At 39.7% G+C, this 15,376-nt stretch overlaps 1 protein-coding gene across 3 annotated transcripts in view; it reads right to left on the bottom strand.

Annotated features, from left to right (window-relative positions):
- Positions 1-13,513, bottom strand: part of prkchb (protein kinase C, eta, b) — a 35,123-nt gene extending 21,610 nt beyond the window's left edge. Inside the window, exons 1-5 of one of the 3 annotated variants that reach the window (XM_076273071.1) lie at positions 13,112-13,511; positions 12,611-12,989; positions 7,433-7,496; positions 6,732-6,882; positions 1,452-1,486 (exon numbers count right to left, since the gene is read on the bottom strand). In XM_076273071.1, coding sequence (XP_076129186.1) covers positions 1,452-1,486; positions 6,732-6,882; positions 7,433-7,496; positions 12,611-12,961 — 601 coding nt within the window. In that variant the 5' untranslated portion in view covers positions 12,962-12,989; positions 13,112-13,511. Of the gene's footprint in view, positions 1-1,451; positions 1,487-6,731; positions 6,883-7,432; positions 7,497-12,610 lie in introns of all 3 variants that reach the window. The other 2 variants (XM_076273072.1, XM_076273070.1) reach the window with 2 other exon arrangements.
- Positions 13,514-15,376: the final 1,863 nt, after the last annotated feature.

Genomic DNA, 15,376 nt, shown 5'->3' with positions numbered 1-15,376 from the left:
GACAGCTGCAATCTGGTGGTTCTGGTTCACCACTTCATTATTGGGGTATTATGCAGTTTCTTTTACCATTTTGTGAGGTATTGTTTTGTAGGCAACATATTTTTTATAGCATCCATATTTGCCGCATTACGGTCTGTCACCATAATGTAAACCGATAAATCGGCTTGCTACTGAAATGGAATAAATACTGTATATATATTTCTAAATTCTCGAAAATTGGTTTCATTCATCCTGCTCACAGGAGGACTCCGCATGTGGCCACAGTAACATCAGCCTAGCTATGATCTTTAGATAAAGTAATCATCTCTGGGGTAGGGAATGGGGGTGAAGCATGCAACTGAAGTCTGGAATACACAAGAATTCCATCACACCCACGTGTGCTAGAAAGTTCCATGTGGTCTCAAACAATGGTCTGATCTCAACATCACATGTGCATGTCTATACCCACTGCTCTCTACCAGAGGTGGGAAACTCCAGCTTCATGATGGAAGTCCTTCTCTGTATTGGTTCTGCCTGTGCACAACTATTAGCTGCGGCTTATATTGATTTTACTAAATTTCTTCAGCTATGAGGTTAATACACAGGGGCAGTTTAGTAAGGGATAATGGACGACACGGTGGTCTGTTAACAGAAAATAATGCACGGTCGAGGTACGAGGTCGAGGTTTATACGGCACCTTTTAAACCTCGTAAGTGCATTATTTTCTGTTAACATACCACCGTGGATTATCCCGCTTATTCCACTGTTGCCACTTGCGTTGTGTGTTTACTTAGCCTACTGCCATCCAATAGCTAAAAGCTACCTCCATCATATGCTAAATGTTGCTATGTTGTGAATGTCTGTATTTTAAGGCTTGGATGCAACGTGACAGTTCATTTAAACTTCACAACGAGTTTGGCGAATTAATATACAAGTGTGATACGGCCAAAACAATGGATCTACTTCATAGGTGTTCAAATAGCATATGATAACGCACATTCTAAATTATGCAGGACAATGGGAAATTCAACCAAGCAGTGGAATAATATGGTATTAATATGGTTTTAATATGGTTTTGTTTTTTAACTTGCATAAAACACTGTCCTGCGGCTTATACACAATACGGCTAATACACAGGAAATTACTGTACCACTCATTTCATTAATTAGCTGAAGGGCTAGTTAGGACGAGCTGTGCTAATTAAAATGAGCCAGTTTAATGCTCGATTAGAATAAATATGTGTAGGACTTTCCAGGAGTTTCCCACCTCTGCTCTCGACCCTAATCAGGTGTCGCTCTTTCCTATGGCAAGGGGAGTTTATTTAAATAGGGCATTTTATACACAGGGGTATTTAAATGTGCTTTACATAAAGCAAATAAATGCATAAAAGGGCAATAACTTAATAAAACTTACTAGAAAAATAGTTTAATAGTTTGCCGTTATAGTTATTGTTCTTGGTGTGGACTACTGACCTTGACACTGGTAACCTTGCTTGCCAAATACACCCCTGTAAAAAATAACACATAGTTTTAACTAGTTGCAGTGTTCAGAATCTTTTATTCAATGTTAAAGGTGCTCTAAGTGATGTTGGGTAACGACATTTCTGTTGCCGTTCAAACAAAACAGAGAGCTAGTTAGCAACTCCCTCCCCCTCCCTCCAGTGCAATTGAAACTGTCCTAAACGCGCATCCTGTCGGGGATTGCTGGAACAGATTGTTATGTTTTTGTTGTCATTTTTGGAGCCTGGGCTGTCCACAGAGACCGCTTTTTTTTTACAGTGTATTCAGGGCATAGGCAGCTAACGGATGGTGTGGTGATGTTTGCAGTATGTGACAAAAAATGTTTTGGCTTAGAAACCGTGTAACATCACTTAGAGCACCTTTAACATTAGCTCATTAACCTCAATCACATTAGTTAAACTGTGAAGGTATTCTCCATCTTGTATAGAACCAAGGGTCTTTAATATTTTGAGCTTGTGAAAACTTCTTTACATGTGTGCAACCAGAAAGTTTTCAGACCCTTTCAAGTTTTCCATATTTTGTTATGTTTCAGACTAATCTTTAAATGCATTCAATTACTTTTTTTCTTATCAATCTACACAAAATGCTCCAACGCAGGCGTGTTTTGTACATTTATAAAAAAAATAAGACATTTTCAGAATGATGGAGGCTACCGTGCTCTTGGGCACTTTCAGTGCTGTCGAAATGTTCTTGCTCATGTTCATGTTCCTTCCCCAGATCTGTGTCTTGACACAATCCTGTCTCGCAGGTCTACAGACAATTCTCTCAACCTCGTGGCTTGATTTTCACTCTGACATACATTATCAACTGTGAGACCTTACATGACAGATGTGTAGATCTCCAAATAACGTCCAATTAATTCATTTAGGCACAGGTGGACAGGTGGAAGTTATAGAAGCATCTCAGGGACCATTGATAGAAGTAGGATGCACCAGAGCTCAATTGCAAGCGTGATAACAAAGGGTCTGAATACTTATGTAAATGGGACATTTCAGTCTTTTATTTTTTATAAATTTACAAATCACTCCAAACACCTGCTTTTTGTGGAGTATTGTGTGTAGATTGATCACACACACACACACACACACACACACACACACACACACACACACACACACACACAATTCTATAATTCAGGGTACATTCTACATTTTCTACATCAAGTGTAGAAAAACAACACAACTCTGTAAACTCATTTATCTGTGTAATCCTATAAGAGCATTAACGATAACAGAGTTGATTTTTCCTCATCAATTTGTGGCTGAACTCCACAAGCTAACCTCAAATTAGCTACTACATGACGTACAAAACCAAAATGGCATGGATTTTAACCATGTTACTGTGTACTATGTTTTTGTGATGTACTGATTCACTCCAATATCACAATAACAGAGTTGACAAATAATTAATCTACTGTTGGTGTAGCCTCAATATTTTGTGCTAATGAATGGCAGAAGAAGTGTAAATTCTTCACTGCATTTCCGAATTATCCTGCCAGAAGAAGGGACACCTCTCTGTGCAGGCCTAATGCTTCATATTAAAAGTCTTTGTGGCTTTTAATGCGGTTTAACTACAGAGAGAACATAGTTGACAAGAAGATTGAGACAGATAAAAAGAATACTTTGGTTTAAATACTGAAATAATTTAATACAAATAGATATTATATGCAACTGATTTGTTGATGGATTAATGATTGATTTGTTAATCCATCAACTGATCAGTTGATAGATTAATCCCAAAAAATAGATTGTTAGACTTCATTCAGATTGTTAATTCATTGTTAGACATAACGTTTATTCAAGTTGAATGTATGAATCAATAATCAAGAATATGGGGGTGAGATTCATTTAGTTCATATTTCATGAATAAATTGGATCTAAATTCCGTATATCAAGCATTGTTATTGGTGAAAGGTTGTCATAATTTGCATTTTTGTTCAAAACTGATTATGAAACTGATTTTTTTTAATAACAAAATGTTTACCTCTCAAAATGTATCCCAAATTATAGAATGACCCACACACATACATGTAACAAATTCAGTCAGTCACAGTCTCCCGCTCTGACAAGCTCATTGCCTCAAAGTTATTCCCACACAAAGTGAGTCTACACACACACACACACACGCACACACGCAGCTGCCAGCTATTCTTGGAACTGTTTGACCATCAAAGCCAGGAACCAGAGCTTTGAGCAACAAGCACATCAAAAACACTATGTCCTTTGAGAATATACAATTCCTGTTTTGTTGTAAATGCTTCTGTGGCCGGTGCTATGAATTGTGTTGTGAGGTGCAGTTGAGTTGTTTACAATATTAAGTCTTGAAGCGAATTTGGTTGCCACTTGCCAAACAAACACCTGTAGATTAGAAATAACATGTTTCTGCACTTCTCTCTAAGTCAGCCAGAACTATAATTTGTGTGTGTGCTTTGGAACCAACAGTATCTGACTACTACAATAACAACTCAACAACTAATAAAACAATAACATAACTCTTCCAGCTAATCACCGAAAAGGGGTGACAGGAATTTAGTGGGAGAATGGAAGGGGAGTTTGGAAAGGGGATTGATGTTTTGTTTGGTGTTTGTTTCAAATATCAACAGATGTGAGGTCATCCAGAATCACTTACCATACCTTTAAGTTCTAAGTTCTTGCTAAAGCACTACAGTTGAAAATTAGCCCGCTGGGTAACACTGGCACATTTACAGAAATTATATGAATGTGCGCTGTCCTTATAAATAAAATAAATGAAATTAAATGAAAGTGAATTGCCATAAGATACATAATGTGGTATGACTGTGTGTATGTGACTAAGAGTGTGCATATATTGTACAGTGATTAAGGTGTGTGAATATAAATTGTGTATGTGTATTTGTGTGTGTGTGTCTTATGAGTAACCTTCCTGAATAATATATAGACAGTTATGTGTGGAAGAAGCTTATCACAGCCAAATGTCCCACAGGGGTTAATGTGGATAAACAAGTAAGTAAGTCAGTAAGAAAGCATTCATATTAGGGGTGTAACGATTCACCAAATCCTCGATTCGATTACATTTTAACACTTTGAGTGCCAAAAACGCAATATTATGTTTAGCTTTTTTCTAAATTACGAAAACAGACACTCACACCTTATGTGCGATTATGGGAAATCTATGATGAATAGAACTGAAATAGATGATGATCGAATACTCATGAAAATGTACAATCTGGACATTTCATCATAACTCGGCTTTTGATGGTTATCGCTTTGGGTCGAATCAGTGACGCATGCACATCAGGTCAAAACCAGGCCATTTATTTTCGTGGGTCTATCACTAGGTGGCAGTCTCGCCAGGTCTCGCTAGGTCACTTCCAGGAAACATTACAGGCAACACTTCTCAGGTGCTGAAGGGGAAAATTAAAAAGTTAAAGAAAAAGATATTGCAGCAGGTGCGTTTTCGCCAGACAATGCTGGATGAGTCCACCTTTCTACTAAGAAAAGATGACTCTGACCACGACAATCAGGGGAGACCACACGCCAGGTCAAAAACATTAGAAAGAGTGACTGACTACTGTGCTGAGAAGGGAGTTCCACCTCCACCACGGGCCGGGCCGAGCGGAGTGGGTGATAGGCCAAGTCTCGCTTGCATTTTGATGAAACCTAGCCACTGTTTAGCTTGGGATTTCTCAGGAACAGAGGCATGTAGAAATAAACAGTTTGTACCCACTGAGAGCTTGAAGTCACTCTTAAAGTCTCAACTTTCAAACGAGCCATAGTATGTGTCCATAGCTATAACATAGAATACGCTGTGGCTCTACAAAAATTGTCAACAATTATCTAGATTGCTGGCACTCTGGGCCAAAGCTTCCGAAAACAGCGTGGCATTCAAAGTGTTAAGGTCACGATTCGATTTAATTTTCGATATTTTTTAATTATATTGCCATTAATGCAATTCTCATGTTGTTTACTTCATTTTTTTGGGAGGGGGGGGGTGTTATTTTGAAACCGCTTTTTTATTTTGAAAACCATTCCTATCGAGAGCTAGGCAATTAAACAGAAGGGTCATGAAGAGAAATGAAATAACACGGAATGATAATATAACTGTTAGAACATACTCCGAAGAGACACAAGGTTATTGTTCACAGAATATAGCACTTTTAGCATGCTTTTTATGCCTTAACTGTGTCAACTGACGTGAATGAATGAACCTCAAAATATTTCCACACTGGTCATTTCAGAGAAGCAGGAGGTGGTTCTAGTTAGGTTGAAGTCTTTTGTTTAGTGGCTGTAGCTTCAATTTTATTAGGTAGACACATGTTAACACACCTGGGTGTTTGTGTGTGTGTGGGTGTGTGTGTTTTTCCCCCTGCATGCTGGACATGACACTGGGGGTGTGGCTGAATCGTCAAACCTATTTTTGATTTCGAAGTTCGAGATCGGGGTGTTGATTGTGACAGCCCTTGTTCATATAGAAAAATATCTATATAAAGTACCACAACAATGACAGCAACTGCAAAAACCAAGTTTGTTGTATGAGTGAACATACTTTGCCATTAAAATCTGATTCTTCTCAGCCACTCTCTGGTTGTGTCTGTGGGTCTGTGTCTGTGTGACACTGATTAGTAAGTGTCTGTGGGTGTGTGTAAGCACTTATGTTTTTCTGTAGGAAGCAGATGTCTAGCAGTAGCCTTAAGGAGGGAGGGTACAGGATATGTAGGTCATAAGCTAGACTGACAGAGGAAGCAATATGAGCAATATGAGTGTGTGTGTGTGTGTCTGTGTTGTGTGTGTGTGTGATGTTTCAACACTCCAGCACAGGATCTATACAGCCAGAAGCAGTACGGATGTGATTTTGGGATTGTGTCACAATGCAGTTTTGCTGATGTTGCAGCTGTTGGATTGCCTACAGTATGTGTGGGTGAGTGTGCGTGTGTGTGTGCTTGTGTGCATGGGCTTGTGTGTGTCTGTGGGTGTGAAAGGTGGAGTGAAAGTGTGGTTATATCTCAATGTATGAAACTCCTACTAATGAATTATCTTGAAACACTGTGTGTGTCTGTGTGTGTGTGTGTGTGTGTGTGTGTGTGTCATTGAGTATGTGTGTGTCTCACCCTAAGGAATTCATTCTGTGGAAGCAGCTGTGTGTGTGTGTGTGTGTGTGTGTGTGTGTCTGTGTATAGGTGTGTGTGTGTGTGTGTGTGTGTGTGTGTGTGTGTGTGTGTGTGTGTGTGAGAGAGAGAGAGAGAGTGTGTCTCACCATATGAAATTCTTGCAGTGGAAGCAGAAGGTAGGCTGCCTCAGGTATGTAGCCATGAACTTATGGCCATTAACTTGGTGCACCTTCCTCTTCAGGGCCTTCTTCCTTATTAACCTCTGATGGTCCCTCGACCCGTTTATAATCGCTGCATCTGAGAGATGAGAGAGACAGAGAGAGAGAGAGACAAAGAAAGAAAGAAAGAAAGAAAGATAGATAGATAGATAGATAGAGAAAAAAAGAAAGAAAGAAAGAATGAAAGAAAGAGAGACATTGACATGGAAAGAGAGAAGAGTGAGAAAAGATGTCACAGAAACCGAGAGGAAAACGTGATGTTCCGTGAAATGCAATTAAATGCATATATGTATTCTATAATGAATGAATTCATATTATGAAACATTTTTATTACATTTCAGGAAGTACAATTTGGTAAATATTCAAAATGTAGCAGCCATTCAAATTCACACTATGCAGCCTGGCTTCTTTAACTAATAGAAGGAATAGAAGGGTGGAAAAAGACTGCAGAACACTAACGGCCTCTGCACACTGCTGCTGACATAAGTGCAGCGTTACTTTCTGTCACTTGACCACATCCACCAGCGCCGAAATGTTCAACTGAAAAAGCATTCAGTGACCAATGGATTTTATTAAGCGGCAGAGGGCAGAGGAGGAGGTGTTCAGAGTAGAGAGGAGTTTCTAGTTACCGTCGAGGAAGGAGCCGGTGAGGGAGATGGTGACGTAAACTCTGCCCTCTGGCTCCAGAGCAACCTGGTGCAGGAACAGGAAGGGGGAAGAGGAAGGCCTGGGTGAGCTTCTCGGCACAATAACAGCAGCAACAACAAAAAAATCCCCACACACACACTTCAGTGCAGACACACACACACACACACACACACACACACACACACACACACACACACACACACACACACACACACACACACACACACAAAAAAATCATCTCTAGAGAGTAACATAAATAGGTAATATCTCACAGACACACAAAACTTCATGTACTGAATATAAATACACTACAGCATTCAAGGAACCAGGAGTTATCATGGTCAGTGTAACGTCATGAGACATTCACTATTTTGGATTTAGAGTGCTGATGTGCGTAGTAGACATTTCCAGTAACAAAGTTTCAAATTCATTACAAAATGGAAGTGGCCAAGTGGGGATAGTGATTTCACACCCTGACCATGGACTGTTAGCCACTGAGGTCAGACAGATCTGTTCCCACATGGCTAAAACTGAAGGACTGTGGAGGAGATTGTTTCCTCAAGCTATCTGCATCCTGAACACACATACAACTCTTTAAACTACATTACTGTACATGGACTTAATATATTTATTACATTATTTTTCAATCTTTCTTTCTTTATCCTTATAAATAGTTGGTGAAACCTCAGGTCAGGGAAGCTAAGCAGCTATTTCACTACATGTTTTACAACAGTATCTCTATGTATGTGACAAATAAAATTGAATCCTTGATCCACTCTTAAAACGAATGTGTTGAAAATAACACAACTCTGTGTTCAGATAGGGACAGCACAGTTTGGGTTATTATATATATTGAGTGTAGCTGTCAATCATCCATAAGATTTAAAGATGACACTGAACACCAGTGTCAAATGTAGAACACACTTTAGTTGAAAACGACATGACTATAGAGTTACATTAACAGTAAAGAGTTAAGAGAGTTAAGGCTCATTCACTCCTTTACTCATTCACTCTCTAGCACAAGCTGGTGTGCGGTGAACGTTGCTAGCATATAATGGCTGCCATGCATCACCCAGGTACGTGCTACACGTTGGTGGTGGTTAGTGAGGTTCCCCCTTGACTGTGAAGCGCTTTTACTGTCTAGAAAAGCGTATATATAAATGTAACAAATTGGGCCAGGCACTGGAAATCTGTCAGCTACAACACAATTGTGGCAAACTACTGTTGAAATCAGGTATAAACATATCTATATATCTATGCATAGGCATTCTTCATGCCCCCATCTCTTCATCTACAGTACCACTCCCTCGTGCTATCTCTTACAGCATCAGTGAAAAATACTATATGATCCAAAAGACAGAGGGGGGGGGGGGGGGGAGAAAGAGAGAGAGAGAGCTGGCCAAGAGTTTTCACTCATAGAAACAGAGCTGTAAGGGTAGTCTCACACACACACACACACACACACACACACACACCTCTTTTAGTCTTTTAGAGCATGGAATTCCACTGACCAGACCACCTGGAAAAGTCTTTGTTTTGTTGGTTTCATTTCATGTTACCTTTCAACATACTTGAAAATGAAAATTGAAAATCTACACATCAAATCCAATGCTCCATAATCCCTCAGCATCTACCTTCAAAGGAATGTCTGAGAAATGGGCCAATTATAACAAAATTACCATAAAAACTATGTGTGTGTAATTGACAGCCTGTGTGTCATCCTGAAGACAATTAGATCTGCATACAGGTGAGCACTGAGGAGAAGAATCTGGAAAGTGCTGTTTCACAAGATTCTTTCACGATGACATGAGACGATAGTAGCACTCCCAATGACAGTGACTGGACATGCACCAATTATTATTATTATTTTTTTTAGCAAAACCAATGACATTCTCCTGCAGACCATTACAACACACATCACTACAACCGACAGTTCATACGAGGGACAAGAATGGCTTTGTTTGGTGCCTCATCAAATGCTGAAGACACATTACAATGAGGAAACCTTTACTCTAGTGAAGTTAAGTACAAAGCCCTAGCCTACACTAAAGTGTCACGGTCACGGAAGCCTCTATGCCTTTCAGCCATTCATTCAAATATGTAGGTTATTTCAAATATGTCAAGAGCATAGAGGCAAATGTTGTATTGGGAGAGTGAGAGGTAACAAAACCTGTGTACTTTCCCCCATATGTCTTTATTCAAATACATTGATCAGTCATGAGAGCATGTCTATGGTACATATACAAACTCTGTCTGGTCAAGGGCGAAGACATTAACTAATTTTACCTTTGAGAATACAAGGTAGGGACCAATTGACTGGATGCATACAGTATATGAATCTGGGACAACTTTCACTGATCTGTGCTAGGGCTGGGCGATATGGACCAAAAGTCATATCCCGATATATTTAGGTTGAATATCGATATACGATATATATCCCGATATTTTTTCTGCAAAGTTAGAGCTGTAAAATGAAATGTTCAGTCAAATATGAGTAGTTTTATTGAAAACTCACTACTCAAATAACAATAAAATGTAAACATTAAACTGGAGTGCCTTTTTTGAAATCAAAGCTCCCTAAGGTGCACATTTAAATAAAAAAAATATCTTAAATAAAAATAGCCTATAAAATAAAATAGGCCAATCTTTTTCTGAAATAAATATATTTATATGAGAAAAGTAGCGTGCGGTTTCACAGCAGTGCAGAGAGGGGAGCAGTGCAGAGAGCTCCGGTCAGCGGCTTGCGTGGAGCAAGGATCACTGCGCAAATTTGAACTATATCGATATATGCGATATGGTCTAATTCCATATCGCATTTTAAAATATATCGATATATCTTTTATATCGATATATCGCCCAGCCCTAATCTGTGCCACAGCCGTGGCTTTCCCTCCCCACTCTGAACAACAAGGCTTACAAATAGCATCTATACAATGCCACACGAGGGCCCTGACCAAATCTAATATAGCCAGTGTGACCTGAGACTGGGAAAGCATTTATCAGGGTTCCAAATCATTTTCACTGACAACATTTTAAAACCTTTCCATGACATTTCAATGACCTTGAATAAAATTTCCATGGCTTTTCACAAGTACAAGCTTCCTTTACGCCACAGACTGAGGACAATTATGAAATGTGACGTAAACGAGACTGGATAAAATGTGTTTTCTCCCTGACTATTGGATATCTATGAAGGAGGCGATCAATTTCCGTGACAAGACATGTGCTATCTATCTCCTACCTACATCCCTGGTATGACAAAATGAAATTCCATGACTTTTCCAGGCTTTTCATGACTTTGAGAACCCTGATTCTTGTTCCTCCACTGGTCCTGGACCTGTTTCTTATATTCCAAACCTACAGTAAGACTCAAGCCCTGCCGGGCACTTAAAGGGACACCAGGCAACGTTTTCGTGTTCTCATTACGGGGCGAATGAAGGCTCTCTCGCCCGCCCCTATAGCCTGTAGAAAGAATATCCCACTTGCAAGTTCGGTGTATCCTACCCGCCGACCGAAGCAGGATCAGTTTACAGCACAGAGACAGGCTAACGAAACGCTAGAGATGGTTGCAAACGTGTGTATAATGGCAGAGCCGTCGAAGAAGCAGCGAAAACCCTTGACTGAAGACACAAAGAAAAGGAAAAGAGCTTCAGACCGAGCGAGGGGGAGTTTCGTAGAGAAAAAGCATCAGGCTTGCCTGGTCTCCCTTTAAACTCTAAATGCATTTCAATGAAAATAATTGCTTCTTTTTATGATAATGATCACTTTCATTCCTCCACATATCCTACAATCACCAAGTCAAAGAGTGGACATCACTTTGATATCTCCACATAAGCAGCCATTTGCTTGTATTGCACCTCACTCATGATAAGTAAATCTCGATAAAACCGCCTGCCAAATAAATAACTATAATGGCTGACACAGCACCACAGCTTCGGGGCGATGACAGACAGATGTGCTTTGCTATGCCATTTTATGATGAGATAATTCTCTGGTGTAGATGTGGAGATGATAGCCTGCCGTTCTGGCAGAAGCGGGGTTGCAAGTGGCTGTTTACAACAACAGTGCAGTGGGCTACGGAAAGCTTGTGGTTTTGGTGGTCTCTCTGCAGTGGGTGTGCATTTGGAACAGTCAGTTATCGCACCAAAAAAAGGCAAAGCGAAAAGACGCAGAGAGTAACCGATTCACAGAGGACACGATGGCGAGCTTATGGGCAGGTCTGTGTAATTTAGTCTCAGTCACATGTGGATTGTGGATCTATGTACAGACAGACAAACGCAGACGCAGATACAGGCATGTGTGCACACACACAAACACACACACACACACACACACACACACACACACACAATGGGACAATATAAAGCATGCATGCGAGCACATACAGTAGGCCTACTATTTATCCATTATTATTATCTATCAAGGCCAAAATGAGAGTTCAATGTTTTTAAAAGCAAATCTGCAGTCTCACAAATTATTACCCCTTGATTTCAAATATGATATGGTAGTGTAACAAGTCTCACTTTTGACTGATGGCCATATGGCCACATCCTTTACCAACTTAGTGGATGGGAATTTTCAGATGGGGGGGTAGTAATATTCAAATTTCCCCTACTGTGACGTTACAATAGGGGAGACATCTGAATGGCTCACAGGAGCGCATGATTATATCTCTCAACTAACCCACAAAAACTGAATGCACAGTTTTGTTTCGCACTTGGAAAACCCAAATGGAAGCACAAAAGCACAGAAAAGATGTTCTGCATAATATGTCCCCTTTGAGATTTGTGTATAGTTGTTGATTGCACAGTTGATTGAGATTTATTCACTGAGAATACAGAGATGCTCAACAAGGTGGTCTTCAGGGTGCAGGGGCCCTGCCAAATGATTTGAGCCCAATTTTATTTTTCCCCAAAACAAATTTCAAAAAATATTCTGTAAACATTTCAGTTTCACATACATCACGTATCTGGCTTAACACTGTTTACACTAAAGTATGTGGCACTAGGCCATCCTACACAATTTTGGCTGAGTTTAATAAGCCATATAACAGGGGTCTCTATAGGCTGCGTGGACTGAAACATGTTGAAGACTCTGGACAGACATCTCAAAAAATTGTTTACAGCAAAATGTATCTAAGATGAAGCTGAATGTCTTACCCATCCCTCAAAGGTCTTCCTCGTATTGGCTGTATCCATCATATCCTCCAGTTGAAAGGTGCAGTTGGCCACAAAATCGTCATATCCAATAGGAGTATCGTGAAACACGGCGAGCTCCAGAACCTTTGCATCACTAATTTGCGCGCACAGGACTTCATTGTATGTTGGACTGTTCGTTTTTGACTTTGTAACAGTCTGTCCAATTTTGACATCGTCCACCTTTGCCACAATGTAAGGGTCCATCAAATTTGATTTCACACTTGGTCTTATAGAATGCCGTTTGGAGAAGGATGTCGGTTTGAGATCTACCGCCTCCCCAACTCGAACTTTCAAGAACCCGTTGAACCTCATGGCGTTGGTCACTGTATGCTACCAGCACCTTAAAGAAAGCAAGAACATCTGACACTCTGCATGCCGACGATTATCCTCTTCAAATGTCCAAATAGCAAGCTACGTTTTTAAAGCTCTTAACTTTTGAAGTTCCTGAAACGGGCAACTCACCTCTAGACAAATAATTAGTTAGGTAAAAGCGCTGGTGGAGTGGACTACTGTCACCATGGTTGCGTCGCTCAAAATCCCCCTTCTGATGAGTCGTCTTCTGAGTAAACTGTGCCACTTCATTTCATGGCGCTCTGTGTTTTCGGAAGAGCTAGGCTATGTAAGTTCCGTGGGGTGGTTACCTACCGGCGCACATAACAAAGAATGCAAACAATGCGACAGAGAACACCTGATTCACAAGTTCTGTCAGACGATACGGGAAGAGAGGAAGCTGGAGGCAAGTGCACCTCTGTCCTTCTCGGTAAATCTCATGTTCTGAATGTAGGTCTTGTGTACCACAGGCCTACTAATTGTAGCCTAAATCTCACGCCTCTTCACATTTGTATGACCCACGTGCTTGCGAAGACTGACAGACAGTTCCTTACAATCCAAACTAGGCCTAGCACAGAGAATAACCATGTCCCTCCGACTGCTGACAGCTGCTTGTGAATTGAGGAAGTCAAAACATGGAAGGCATTGTGACGATTATCGTAATTTCTATATTTTATTTATATATTTCTTATTACTATTTTTTATTTATTGGGTCAGTAATATCTGCTATGACAGAAGACGAGAAAAACTCCGGTAAGAAGATCTCGTCAACGTATAACGCTTTATCTTTGGATTATGCGTGCTTTAATGTTAAGCATTGATGTCCTAATTTGGTTAAATTTTATTTTGGTCACCTAATCACTAATCATCAGTCAACCACGAAGGGAAAATGTCATAAGATTGGGTCGGGGAAGCTGGTCTAACTATACAATGCTGTGGCAAAGGTTGTCCAGCAGAGGGTAGCATCATTCTACCTATCATATAGGCTACATAAGATGTGAACAGTTCAGAAACTGGATTTACAGTTTCTAAAAACTGCTTAGCCTATACAATTATTTGTCACAGAATGGCAGAAACTCAAAGTATAAAAGCAAAAAGCTTTTTTTTGTTCAAAACACACAAAATCAGCCATTGAACACATTGTGTGCATAACACTGTAGGCTACTTCAAAATGCAGAACACTCAAAGGCTACCAATTCCAAAGGCTACTTCAGTCATACTGTATGTTTTTATGTATCAGGCTTAGGTAATTCTTATATTATTCAAAGTGGTTGTGGTTATGGTATTTGGCAGACACTTTTGTCCACAGTGCCTTACATTATATTAACATTACCGACATACCACATTCAGGTTCCAAGCACCATGGGGGATGCTGTTTTGAGTCCGATCCTGGTAATTTCCCGATCCCACCCCATCTCTCTCTCCCACTTGCTTCCTGGTATTCTCTTTAATATATCTGTATAAAGTCAAATATATATAAAAAATGTTTCAAACAAAGCTTGAAAAGCCTACATAAGCATAATTGTAATAACAGCAATATCAATATCAACAATGAAAATAATGACCTTTCATAACAAAAAAACATAAACTCATCATAACTGTAAGATAATTAATTAATTAATTAAATGTAAGGTTAGTATTTAAACACTTCTTGAAAGACCCCAAAATATCACAAGAATGCAGAACACTAGGCAACTCATTGAACCAATGATGAACCACAGAGGATAAAGAGTCTTAATTATGACCTTAGCATTAATGGATGGTCGACACAGCAGATGCTCATCAGAGGACCGCAGTGGGCGATGTAGTGTAAAAGGAGTAGATGTCAAATGTAGTGCATGATGTGTTTCTGAACACTGAAATGCACACCCTGTAAAATTCCTTTTTTTATTTATTGAGTCAATAATATCTGCTATGAGGGAAGACGAGAAAAACTCCGGTAAGAAGATCTTGTCAACGCGTAACCTATGCCTTATCTTTGGATTATGCATGCTTTAATGCTAAGCATTGATGTCCTAATTTGGTTAACTTTCATTTTGGTCACCTAATCACTAATCATCAGTCAACCACGAAGGGAAAGATTAATAAGATGGGGTCTGGGCACCAATGGTCTTCCTTGCATATAGCCTGTTCTTCAAAAGGCAGAAGTCTAACAAAGACGGAGAACTATCAGATCCTAGTATTCAGTGTTTAAAAAGTCTTAATTAGCTGTGTTAAAAAAATATGTTAAGAAGGGATTATTGAGTTTTGACTGCAATGATTCCCTTTTACGGAAGATATGAGGTGCTCCGAATTTGTGCAGTTTTGTGAATTTGTGAAGTTTTGAGCATGAAAGTTACAGTACTTAGTTGAAAAGCAATCGCAGCTCATCTAAAGGATTTTTAAAGCATCTGATTC

The sequence above is a fragment of the Alosa pseudoharengus genome, unplaced genomic scaffold (assembly GCF_046254945.1).
Source record: "Alosa pseudoharengus isolate Yale_2024_CS ecotype anadromous, Long Island Sound unplaced genomic scaffold, YU_APseudo_1.1 YU_APseudo_1.1_scf_7, whole genome shotgun sequence".
Classification (NCBI taxonomy): domain Eukaryota; kingdom Metazoa; phylum Chordata; class Actinopteri; order Clupeiformes; family Clupeidae; genus Alosa; species Alosa pseudoharengus.
The sequence above is the reverse complement of the archived record's forward strand: the minus strand, read 5'-3'. Positions and strand labels throughout refer to the sequence as shown.